Source organism: Strix uralensis, chromosome 9, assembly GCF_047716275.1.
Source record: "Strix uralensis isolate ZFMK-TIS-50842 chromosome 9, bStrUra1, whole genome shotgun sequence".
NCBI classification, from domain to species: domain Eukaryota; kingdom Metazoa; phylum Chordata; class Aves; order Strigiformes; family Strigidae; genus Strix; species Strix uralensis.
In genome coordinates this window covers 27,833,272-27,845,279 of record NC_133980.1, presented here as the reverse complement: position 1 = coordinate 27,845,279, position 12,008 = coordinate 27,833,272, and the positions used below count along the sequence as shown (strand labels likewise).

The 12,008-nt window shown below is 42.0% G+C and overlaps 1 protein-coding gene and 1 long non-coding RNA gene across 14 annotated transcripts in view; both read right to left on the bottom strand.

Annotated features, from left to right (window-relative positions):
- Positions 1-97: 97 nt before the first annotated feature.
- On the bottom strand, positions 98-2,405 carry LOC141947132 (uncharacterized). The gene is made up of 3 exons (XR_012630038.1): positions 1,586-2,405; positions 1,210-1,270; positions 98-1,036 (listed from the first exon to the last, which is right to left on the bottom strand). It is a non-coding gene; the product is annotated as an uncharacterized LOC141947132 (long non-coding RNA).
- A 168-nt stretch (positions 2,406-2,573) lies between these two features.
- Positions 2,574-12,008, bottom strand: part of STAG1 (STAG1 cohesin complex component) — a 203,557-nt gene continuing 194,122 nt past the window's right edge. For all 13 annotated transcript variants that reach the window (XM_074877914.1, XM_074877925.1, XM_074877926.1 and 10 more), the window contains 5 exons: positions 10,623-10,794; positions 7,719-7,829; positions 6,675-6,789; positions 4,947-5,027; positions 2,574-4,851 (listed from right to left, as the gene is read on the bottom strand). In XM_074877914.1, the coding sequence (XP_074734015.1) occupies positions 4,828-4,851; positions 4,947-5,027; positions 6,675-6,789; positions 7,719-7,829; positions 10,623-10,794 (503 nt within the window). In that variant the 3' untranslated portion in view covers positions 2,574-4,827. The remainder of the gene's footprint in view (positions 4,852-4,946; positions 5,028-6,674; positions 6,790-7,718; positions 7,830-10,622; positions 10,795-12,008) is intronic.

Sequence of the window (12,008 nt, the reverse complement as noted above, 5' to 3'; positions counted from 1 at the left end):
GGGGTTTTATTGGTTCATCTGTATAAAGCTTTTCTGGTGGGTTAAGGATCAGTGCAACCTGCAGTGCCCGCTGCAGGGAGCTGTTACGGATTGCTCAAGGTCAAATGCTCCCTTGGCTACTTCACTCTGTGGGCCCTGGAGGAGGGGGTCAGACAGGCAGAGCTGCAGCTGCTGAGAAGTCAGACCCCTGGGGAGTTCAAGTCTAGCCCTAGGTCCACCTTTGGAGTCGGAGTCTGACTCTACTTCCCGCACCGCAGCCTCCCAGAGAGAAAAATCCTGAGCTTGGATTTCAGTGCTCTGGAATCCCGGCTTTGCCAATCTCAGACTAAGCTGTTCTGTTCTTCTGCTAGACGAGGAAGTGAGTTGTAACTTCTGGGTGCTGGCTGCAGCCACGTGGGGTCCCAGGTTGGCACCAGTGACCTGCAGGCTGTGGGCACAGCAGGGGTAGGGAAGATGGAGCCTCCCTCCTCTTGAAGGACAATGCGCCCAAACTGGGAAAAGGGGCAGTTCTGGGGGGACATAAAAATTCTTCTCTCTGTGTGTGTGGGGGCTTTTCTCTCTCAGTGGAGGGTTGAAATAGAGACCTCAGAGGCCCCTTCCAGCCTAATTTTTTCTACGCTTATTTGCCAGACTTGCCTGGAACCACTGCAGTAGATGTTACTGCTGACCAGCCCTGGGCCCTGTGCTCGCTCTGCTCATTAGAAGCTGCATTTTAACTACAGCCCCCAAAGGTAGTGAGTAATGGCTACCGTCACGTTTAGCACCACTGCAAACAGCTGCCAAGCATGTGACGTCCTGTAATGACCTGTCTGCTGTAAATAACCTCAGTAATTAATGGCACTATATAGTAAGACAGAGAACTACTGTACCTGCACACTGCAGCTGCTGCTGTTCACTCCCCAAGCACGTGCCTGAAGTGGAAGACAGACTGGATGATGACTTTCCAGGTAGCATCTCTCCCCAGGTATCTGGGAATACTGGTGTCTCTTCCCAGTGCAGCCCTAGTGAGTACAGACCTGGAGCTCGGAGCCTGTACCTGGGAGGGGGAAAGGCAACAATTAAAAATCATCTGGAAACACAGTATGGAAGTAGCATTTCAAGTATGAGTCCCAGCTCTGCTGTTTTTTTAATAGCTAGAGGCAATGCATTCAGGTTACAGATACATTATCTACCCTGGCTGCAAACATTTTACTAGCTGCATGAAGGTACCTGGTTGTATCTCGGCAGAAGCACTTGCTGAGGTACCCGCTGCCTCAGGGAACAGGGCCAGCTGCAACAACAAGGGAAGGTAAAGGGAAACATTAGGATGTTGGGGGTCTCTGCCATGAAGTCAGTTCTTAGTTAATTGCGAGAAAAGGTGTAGTCAGAGTTTGTAAGAGTTTGTAAAGACTAAGAGGACTTTTCAAAAGTAATTAGTAGCTGAGAGAGTGGCTGGTGGCTGTCCCAAGTTTAGAAGCAAAAGCTGTGTTAAGTGATATGCACAGTTTGTTCAGCCTGCCCAGAGTCAGGAGGAGACACTGAATGAGAAACCCAATCATTGTTGTCAAAAAGAAAAAAGTACAACCTTTCTTAATTGTTTCCTAACCTCATTAGATCTATGGACTTCATCCTCTCTTCTGTCCCTTGCCAGCACAAGAATTTGGCTTTTATATCCTCTCGATTTCCAAGCAGTCAGTTGCTGTACCAGCACAACACTTTGGAAACACACTGGAAAGTTGCTCTGGCCACACTACTCAAGATTCTTTTGAATTCCAGTCACCTGCAGAAACAACAGATATAAAATAAAACCCTTCCAACAGAGAGCAGCATGACAAGTAAGTTACTTACTGTGTTCCACAGCGCATCAGGAGTTGAGCATAACTTACAAGTGTTCGGGCTGTGTCTCAGGAGTAGTCCTAGAGTGCAGATCAAGCCTTGAATCCTATCCCTGTTCCCCACCTGCTGCATCTTGTTACTTTTTTTGACTCGGGAAGTGGGCCAGATGACAAATAAGTTTCTTTAGCACTACAGGGATGAAATCATTCATGGGTTGGACAAAAATGGCATCTTTCTCTCTGAGACATGGGAATAACAAGAGGACATTTTGTTTCAGCAACCTGTAAAAACTTCATTGAGCCCAGCTGATGGTTGGACCTTCCAAGCCTTTACCACTTCCATTTCTTCCTACGTGGTCCAGTTCACTTCAGACATACAGGGCAGGAGAGTGAAATTTTTCTCAAAATTTGTGACAGTTCAAACAATTGAATGTTTTAACAATGCATCTCTCCCAACCTGTGTGATGACTTACCAGATTTACAGCAATCTCGTTATGAAACCCCCCAGATCAACCAAAAACCAAAAAACACACCACAGTGGAAGTAAAAAACCAAACCAAAACAAAAACCTGGCAGGATTTTGCTCTGCTCTGAGGCTAAACAGGTAAGGCAGCTGTATGGACTCTGGTGGTGAAGCCTGGACTATGTGAGAACTACCTTTCAGTACTTCCTCTGGCTACTAATAAATGGAATGACAAGATGTGATGGTCCAAACGAGCATTTAAAAGAAAGTTATAGTGAAGAGGGTGCTCATCATACTCATGATTTTGAATAGTTTATTAAATGAAAGGTGAAGCATCAGTTTTAAATTGTACAAAAGGAAAAAAAACCTCATATTGTAAATGTACAATTTACAGAATTACTAGCAAAACCAATCAAGGAGACACTCATAATACAAAAACCTATTGACTGCAAACTGAACTGGAAACCCATTGCAGGTACCGTGATAATAAATGTTTGTTATACAGTATTCTACAATGTTAAATTAGGAATCAGTTTTCCACACAGAGGACTGTGAAGCACAAGGTTCGTCTGAGACTATGACTCAAACCAGGCAGCATTTATTATGCTACTATGCTCACAGAATTATTGTGATGACAATTTAATGCAGCCATTCCTGCCCACCCCTTTTTCCTTTGGGGTGGACGGAAGAGGAAGGGAGGTAACGTTATTTTATAAAGTTCCAGCTACTTCTCGGGTTTTATATCTGAGGAATGGCTGAATTACCTAGTCGAACATTTTTGGCAACCATGTCTGAGAACTGCACGTGTTGTAAGAAACAAACCTCAGCTGAGTGAAATGCTGGTTTGTTTTTAAAATTAGATTCTTTTCCCTCCCAGCAAGTAAGCACTGGGCATTAAATGTTGTTTTGTTTTTCAATAAACTCGTAACAGAAAAAAGCTCCATGATTATTTTGCAGTTGCTAAAAAAAAAAAAAAAAAGCACCTCTAAAACTGCTGTGCTCCCAAGTGGGTCAATCTGCTTTGTATCTCAAATGCTAATATTAGAATGCAGAAAGGAAGATTAACATTTTGGGGCTGATTCTTAGAGATACTAGAGTCAGTGCAAGTTGTGGATGGCCAGCACCTCTGATATCAGGCCAGTTTTAACTAAGTAGCAGCTACTAGGCAGAGTCATAAAATCGAAGCATAATGAAATTCCAAATTATTGAAGACATTGAAAAATCTCTTATTACAATGAATTAGCTGAGAATGTTTTGGGTTTTTTGGTTTTTTTTGATGTTTTTACCTTTTTTGAAAAATCATATTTTTTTTTTCCAAAGAATTACTCTTAATATGCACAGTTAACACTGAAAATGTAGCTGTATTCCATTGTAAGCTTAAGAACTTCACCATCTAAGCACAAATTTCTATGCAGCACATACAGTACTTCTAACTGGCAAAATTAATTTACAAAAATAGCGCAAAAGGGTATTTACGGCATGGAAAGTAGACTTTTTTTATGGTACAGTTAAAATTGCTTTTAGTATGCTAAAGTGATTCCTTTCCCCCACCCTTGAATTACTTTTTTTTAATAGGAAAGTTGCTGTTTATGTACCTTGGGTTGGCAGGGCTTGAAGTAGGTAGTAAAAACAGCAAAGTGATTACTTGAGAACCATTTGTGTGTTTTACTGAGAATACTTTATTTGCTGGTATAAGTTGCTAAAAATGCACAGAGCAAGTACCAATAGAAAATTTACTGTTTTTGTGTCCCCATGTGCTATATAAAATGAATGTTACACAGCATCTGTTGGAAAAGTGGCTTCATGGACATCTCTTACTTTATGTCCCATTATAAATAAAAATAAATCTTCTCAAGAGTATAAAATCTGGGTTTATCATATCAGAATCTGAAATTTTTTGGCAGAGATGCACGTCATTAGAATTCTAACCTCTTCTATAAGAGTGTTCTTCTCAATGCCTATGAGAGGATATACGCGTACCATAATGTTAATCAAATCCAGTGTGTTCAAAAACACTTTTCTGTAGCCAGAATGACCTGCTTATAGCATCGTTGCTAGTCAATGGCTGATAGGCATAGGTTTAATAAAAATGGCTAGCTTTTAAAACATAAAAAGGCAAATGTTAAAACTGTTTTAAATTGTACAGCAGAAAAATAAAGTTAAAAAGTTCTGTTTTCACTCAATGTTGTTTTCAGAAAACATATGTAGAACAGTGTTTATTTCGACAGCTGTCTTAACAATTTAAAACTTCCTCCTCATCCAGAAAAAAAAAAAAAAAAAAAAAATCTGTATTAGGACAGTCAAGAACAGGGATACAAATGATTTTTTAGGTCAGCCCTTCTGAGGTGACTGGATTGGCCAACATTCCTTTGCGTCATTAAGAAGTTCCTCTTCTTTCTGTCACTACAAAAAGGGATTGACCTCAATCATTTGGTTAAAAATCAAACCGTATCACATCAAAAATGTGGTTTTCATACAAGCTATCACAGTATATAGGCCTCTAGCTCTAAACAATAGAGTTCCAAATTTGTAAAATGTCTTCACCAGACTTCAGAACATAGGCATTCCAAATCCCTGGAAAAATGATTTAAAAGAGAGCAATTAATTAGGTGTAATGATAATCAAAAAGAACCTCAGATAAACAGCAAACAATACTAGTAAAGCCTTACTGAATCGTCCTCAATGATAGCTGCGGAGTCAAAGAAGTCTGGCCTCAGTTCAGCCCGTTCTCGCCGGTTTCTTGAAGGTGGCTGAAAAGAGGAGTCAGCCATTTTAGAACAGCACCTCAGTTACCTGGGGATACAGGACTCACGGGGCTCTAACATGGTCACCTGCTCCTTCACAACGCACATTTTCATAAAAGCTCTCATACAAACGCAGGCCCTGACATAGAGTACTTCCTAAAGTCACATTTTGTTTAAAGAAGGGGGTAAAAGCTGATGGATTCTGAAGTAATTTTAAGTCTGTGCTCACAGCTAAGGACTTGCTTAAGGCTCTTGCTGACTTACCGATGGTTTTGAATTAGGATTGTAGGCCAGACTGCAAAAAACAACTGTCTACGTGCTTTTAAGTTTATGGTGAAACTTCAACTCTGACATGGTCAAAAAACGGATTTAGAAAAAAAAGGTACTTAAGATTTCATAATATTTCTGAGGATTAAACCCTTTGTGTTGGCCTTCCCTAGGAACATAAGAATAAATGTGAGCTTCACTGGATTGATCAATTCCTTCATTTCCTTGCCTTGGATTACCAGTAAAGGAGATTTCACTTACTTGGTAATCATCTGAATGCAAGTAATAACCTCAGTGTGCAGCAGCAGCAACTGAATTACTGCCGAAATTTTCTTTCCAAGACATTGTATCCCAGCCCTAAAGTAACCTAGGCCTCATTGTTCGGGTATGAAAGGAGAAATAGTAAAGCATAAAAACAGTGAAGTGTATAATGCAAACTGATCCTTTTTCCCATTTTACGAGGGAAGCATTCACTCCAAGTGCAGAGGCTAGTAAGGTTATAACCTCCACAAAGGAAATCCTGCCTGTGGTCAGTGCATTACCAGCACAGGACCTGAGGTTGCCAGCTGATGACAAGACCTGTTTGGGAGCAATTCCAGTGTGAGGTGTCCCCTCCCGCCCACCCGCTCCCCCTTCCGCTGTGCCAGCACAACTCTCTGTGTGGCTGTAAGCTAACCAGACCTTGATTAAGGATCCCCCGTCCATCCCACCTCCCAGAAATCAAACCAGCCAGGAAACTGAAAGAGAGAAACAACTTGGCTGGATCAGGCTGACCCCAGCGCGGCGGCATAAAGAGCCGTGTCAGCAAAAGAGGCAGCGATGGCTGCGACAATGGCATCGGGAAGGCGACACCACCTAGAACAGCTTCAGATGATACTATCGTTTCCAAACTCTTCCTATTGTCAACTAACAACTGGAATCAAACATTGTTACTGGATTTTAGAGAGTCCATTTGTATTTCCTGAGGCCGAGCTGGTAGCTGAGGTGAGCTGGTGTCCCCGCTGTCGCCGCCAGCAGCCCTCCTGCCCCCGGCTGACTGCAGGGTGAGTCAGATCCTCTGGGGCTGCACTGAGACACCCGACATGCTGTGACTCGTAACCTGATTCTCACAGGTTGACAACTCCCAGGTGCATAATGGTGCTTCAGGCACCTGCTACTGCCCGAGCCCACAGCATAAGAGAGGAAGAGCGCTAAGGAACGCTCCTTGTGTTTCTGTGAGTCTGCAGTTGTAGGTTCTAAGGGAGTATTCGGATCATTCCTGCTCTTTAATGTTCAGACAACAGGAACTCAGGCTCAAAATTTTGGAAATTTTTGTTTGCGCTTCTAAAATCCCTTTAAAATTATCTTTCATCCATTTAAAACCTGCTATTAATATGATTTACTGACCAGATCAATGACCATTGTGTCCTCAAATTCTTCATTCATATCCTCTAGCTGACCTCGTGAGGACATCATTACATCTTCAAAGATGGGCTCAGCATCATCTTCCATTAGACCTCGTCTGATTAAATAAAGAGAAAGAAAAAGTCATTTCCAGGCATTTAAATTTCCCAACCATGATCTTTGTCATTAAAAAGAATGGACATCCCTTAATGCCTTCACATAAAACCTTATGCTGAGAATAAAGCCAGCGTACTTTCTATAATATTAACTGGAGGAAAATCTTATGTAAAAACAAACTTAGCACTTGCAGAGCTAAAGCAGGAAGTCCCATGTAATATCATTATAAACAGTAATTAAATTTGTCCCTAACAAGGAAAGGGCAAAAACCTCACTGTGTTTGCTTGCCCTTTTCCAAAAAGGAGTTATGCTCTTTGCCAGGATCACTGATAAATCCCTGGAAATCCAGCCGTGAATCCCAGACCAGTGTCTAACACTGTGAGGGCTTGATCTCGCTAGAGACTCTGGCCCCCGCCCTGCCAGGCCGGGTTGGATCGGCACCAGAGCACGTAGCACCTCGTCCAAGAGAACGCTTCAGCGTTCACCCCCGCGTGCTCCCTCCGTTAGCTGCTCAGTGGGACGCCTCGGCAAAAGAGGATGTGGGTGAAAGCAGCATAAACAGATTCACGGGAAACCTGGACAACAACTTGGAAGAGTTCATGGGGAGTTACTTCACAGACAAATCATGGAAACCCCCTGAAATGGAAATGGTTGAAGGCTGGCAGAGAATAACGGGGAATTGTGCCGTGTCTGTCTGCCCTGTTCGCTGGGCACCTGCTTACGGCCGTGGTTAGAGGCAGAACGCTGGGCTGGAGGGCCACACGGCCCAGTGTCCATCCAACATTACAAAAGAAAACATTACAAAGCTGTTTCAACAGTTCAAATGCCACAGAAATTACTGGCAACAACCCAGAACAGGTAACATTTAAAATGTGGCATTGTCATCTAAAATGGCTCTGATCTGGAGACGAGGATGCTCTGAACACTTACACTGCATGCCTTACACCAGTTCTCCCTTTCATGTAGTTCATTCCTGTCCTGTCCTTTCGATTTAAATCTTCTAGCTTCTGTTGGCCCAACCAAGATATCTGCATCTGGGGACTAACAAACAGAAAGCAGCATTATGACTGAGAACACTAACAATTTTGCGTTGGCTATTTCTAGACAGTATCTATCTCCTCAAGTTTTGTGTCTGGCCATACTTCAGATTAAGATACTTTAAATCACATCCATCATTGTACACGTCTTCTGGATTCCCTTCCACAACTTGTCTCCTCTCACTGTATGTGCACAAAAAAAAATCCATTAATTGTTGCAATAAAAACAGCTACATAAAATGCTAACATTACTCATTCATTAGCGTGACATGCACCTGAAATGGGAGCACTTCCAAAATTCATTTTATTAAATCCTACTTCACTGTCTCAAAGCAGGCAAAATATGAGCAAGAATAGATCCAAATTAATAACTGACACGCATTTTAAAACAAAAATGTCACACAACATGAAAAACAAATTGCTTTTAAATATATACCCTGATCAACTTCAGCGTCCAGTAACTTATCCACAAGCAAATACCTTAAAGGCTGTACTTTTAATACCATCTAAATCCAGTAGTAGACAGCAATGCATTTGATATGATTTGTGTATTGCAGCACAAGGGAACAGTAGTAAACTAAGTGCAGCTCTTCAAGAGCAACACCAGTTTTTAGTTTATTATGCAGTCTTGTACCCTAATAAGATTGACATAATAAACTGGGATAACTCATCTGAGAACAACCTAGAACAAGATATTCTTCTGGACATGATTAACCCCATTAGTTCAGCAACTGACGGCTCTGTATTTATTTTATGCTTCAGCTCTCCTAGGCTGACCTGCAGGAAATGCTAACTCCAGGCTGAAAGGAAAGGATGCTCCACTCTCAGTTCACACTGTGAACTTCTGTGTGGAATCCAACTCTTTGAAAGTACCATCGAGCAGAGCGACGCTGTCTGCCTTTGCTCAACGGGCCTCTGCTCGCAGCGCTCACCTGAGACAGGACAAACAGAGCTTCAAGCCCAGGCTGAAGAGCCTGGTTCATCTTCCCCCGCCCCAGAAAAGGGGAAGGTTCTCCCACAGCTTAAGGCAGTGTCTGCTCATGAGGCTCAGGAGTAAAACACAGTGACTGGAAGCTGTCCCACTTTCCATAACTAATTATATGTTCACAGAGAGAGATTTAGCTTCGTGACAGGTGAGATCAGAGAGGGTCAGAAAGAAAGTTCTGCTTCAGCAATTTTCTTTGTTTTGTTTTTTTACTGCAGAGTGGAAAAATGTTAAGGAGAAACTGAGAGCCACAACATCTTCCTTGTAATCTAGAAGTTACGGCAGGAGATTGGGAGGCAAATTCCTAACCTCAGAAAGGCAAGTAAGAGCCATCCAGACCTCACATGCCGTGGGATGAAGGTGAAAAAGATGCTCTGGGACTGACGTGAAGTGGTCAGTCACTTTCTTTGTGGGCAGCTGGCGGGAGCTGCCCCTCTGAGCCGCGCAGGCCTCCGTGCAGGACCACAGGGACCCACCTGCAGCCAGAGCCAGCCCCGCCAGCCTGCCACCCCCCCCCACGGCTGTGACAGGGTTAGTATGGGGGAAGAAAGTCGGTTGAACTCATTTATGGAAATGCCAGATACTACGTGTTCCAAAAATTAGAAGGTATTTGTAGCCTGCTGAGCTGCAAGAGTCTCTTGTGGTGGGCACTAATTGACGGGTCGTATCAAGGTTTAATCTGTTGCCTGTGTACGTTACACGCACAAGCAAGGGAGAAGAACAGGTTATGCTTTCCAAAGAGTACATTTCTTTAGAAGTTGCTCATATTTTTTTGAGATCCTATGGCCAGAAACTGGCAAACTTTAATAGTTTATATGTACAACACGGCAGCATACATATACCCTTGTCATTTGAGCCTGGAGAACATTTTACCTTCCCAGGCAAAATGACCATTATTAATTATTTCTATTTAGAAAATACTATGATTAAAGAATGCAGGATGAAGCAGTAAAGTTCAGGATTGAACAGGGTGAGTGCACGTTCAGGAGGAATTGGGAAGCTGGGGAACAAAAGTATCAAGAAAAACATGACAGACAAAAGCTGGAGGAAAACAAGACGCATGATTTGGCTGTTTTATACTATACTACATTGGTAGAAACTCAATTCATCCGGCCAGCATAATATGACTTTTTTATACAGATAGATCTGTATATTTGGCTATAAAAGTTATAAAAATAGTCTCCAAAACAGATATATATCTTCAAATTAATAGAAATAGCACATAATGGCATTCTCTGAAGACTTCTCTATTCTTAAATAAACTACTGACAGATAATAACCAACATTTTTTCCCCTCCAAATGGAGGTGACAAAATGGGAGCTAAATGACAAAAAGTAGATATAATTTACGGCAAAATAAAATTGCCTGCGGGCAATTACGCCAGAAATAGGAATTATTTGCTCAGCAGCTACAATTGGATTGAAGTGTTAATTTACAAGAAATCAGTTAGGATGTCTGGAGAATCTTAACTGTGCTATGACACAGGGCAGAGGGAAAGAAAAGAGAACACCTAACAGGTCCTTCAGAGAAACAGTTCAATCCAACCTGGGGGCATAAACACTAGGAAGATTGAACCATAATTGCATGGTTATGCTATGAGATAATTTTAACATACATTTCTACCATGATTTCATTACAACATATTCTTCCTGGGAACTGAAAAGAATCAAAGTATTGTTGAGCTATAGCCAAGATACTTCCAGTTGTTTCTGCAAATAAACACTGCATATATGGAGCCACAGACTCTCTCTAATAAAATGCATCTCCTTTGCTTGGCTCACTGTATTTGATCCTGAAATTCCAACACTTACTTGTGTAAAAAATCTTGTTCAGATCCCTGCTCCGACTCGTGCTCCTGGATCTGCTCTCCAATTTGTCTAGTGTTCTCTCTCAAGACAGTTGAGGTGAGCTGTGGTGCTTGCAGTGTCCCTGGAGTATGTATGCTTTCATTCCTGTTCAGCCAAGAGCCTTCTAGACTCTCATCTAGAAAAAGAACATTTAAAATTACTGACACATTTCTGATAATGTGCAGTGTTACCACCTTCAGGATTCATTCAGCCAACTCACTGAACGAACACCTTACATTACTAACGAGAGCCTTCCATCTGCTGACACACTTCGATATGGTTAATTTTAGTTGCAGCACCTTCTCCAAATTTGATTTCCAACAGTTTAGTGTCTTTTAAAACCAGTGTGCCTTTAAGAGATCAACTGGATAAATACTCAAAACCATCAAATTTTCAGCTCTGATTTTGTTTTGTGTTGTTTTAAGGAAGGATTACTACCAGCCATTCCCAGCAAGAACATTTTAAAGTAAAAATATTTAACAGACAAACAAAACCCCTCAACATTGCAAACAAATATTGTTTTGCAGCACTACCTGAATTGTTGTGTCTTGCACAGATATAACAAAGATAATCCCAACCACTGAGTTTACAATCTAAATATAAAACTGTTAATCTCATATGCATACCACAAACAAGATACAGTTAAACACTAAAATGAAGGGGGAGGATAACCCCCAAAATCTGGTCAGCATACATCTTTAGAAACTTCAGCAAGAACTCTTTCAGTGGAGTACAGAGGGGGCATTTTAAGTAAGAGAGTGGTCTGGCTGGTGTGAACTGTAACCAGTGACTTGGCACGTTTAGGGTTGAGAGCAACGGGAGGATGGGAGGTGGGCAGGTGACTGAAGGTGTCAGTGGGAAGCTGAGCTCACGTCGTGAAGGGAGCAAACCAGAGAGGAAGGAACAGGGGGGACTTGAGGAGAAGGTGAGAGAGCAGACAAGTGTGTAGGCAAGGGACATGTAGAAAAAATGTAGAGTTTCCGGAGTGAGTGAAAGACAGGGGAGATGACAAGGGAGAGGATGACAAGATCACAGATTTACCAACAGAAGAAATGTGGGGTGAGGAAGTAGTTGGAGATCTCAATGGATCTTTTCATTTTTCCTATGCCTTTTATTACCCATTGGGCATAAAATGTTGTCTAAAAAGTTGCCTATTTATTCGTGAATTTATCTTTGAACCTTTTTTATGTTAGGGACCTTTTAAAAAAAATCCCACTTATGTTTGATTTCCTTAAGGCATTGTGAAGAAACGTCACAGAGCAGATTTACTTTCAGTGGCAACAGGGAATGTTCTCCAACCCGGACAGTCTGCTGAACCCAATATAGGTAAAAAAGCAGCCACAGGGGACT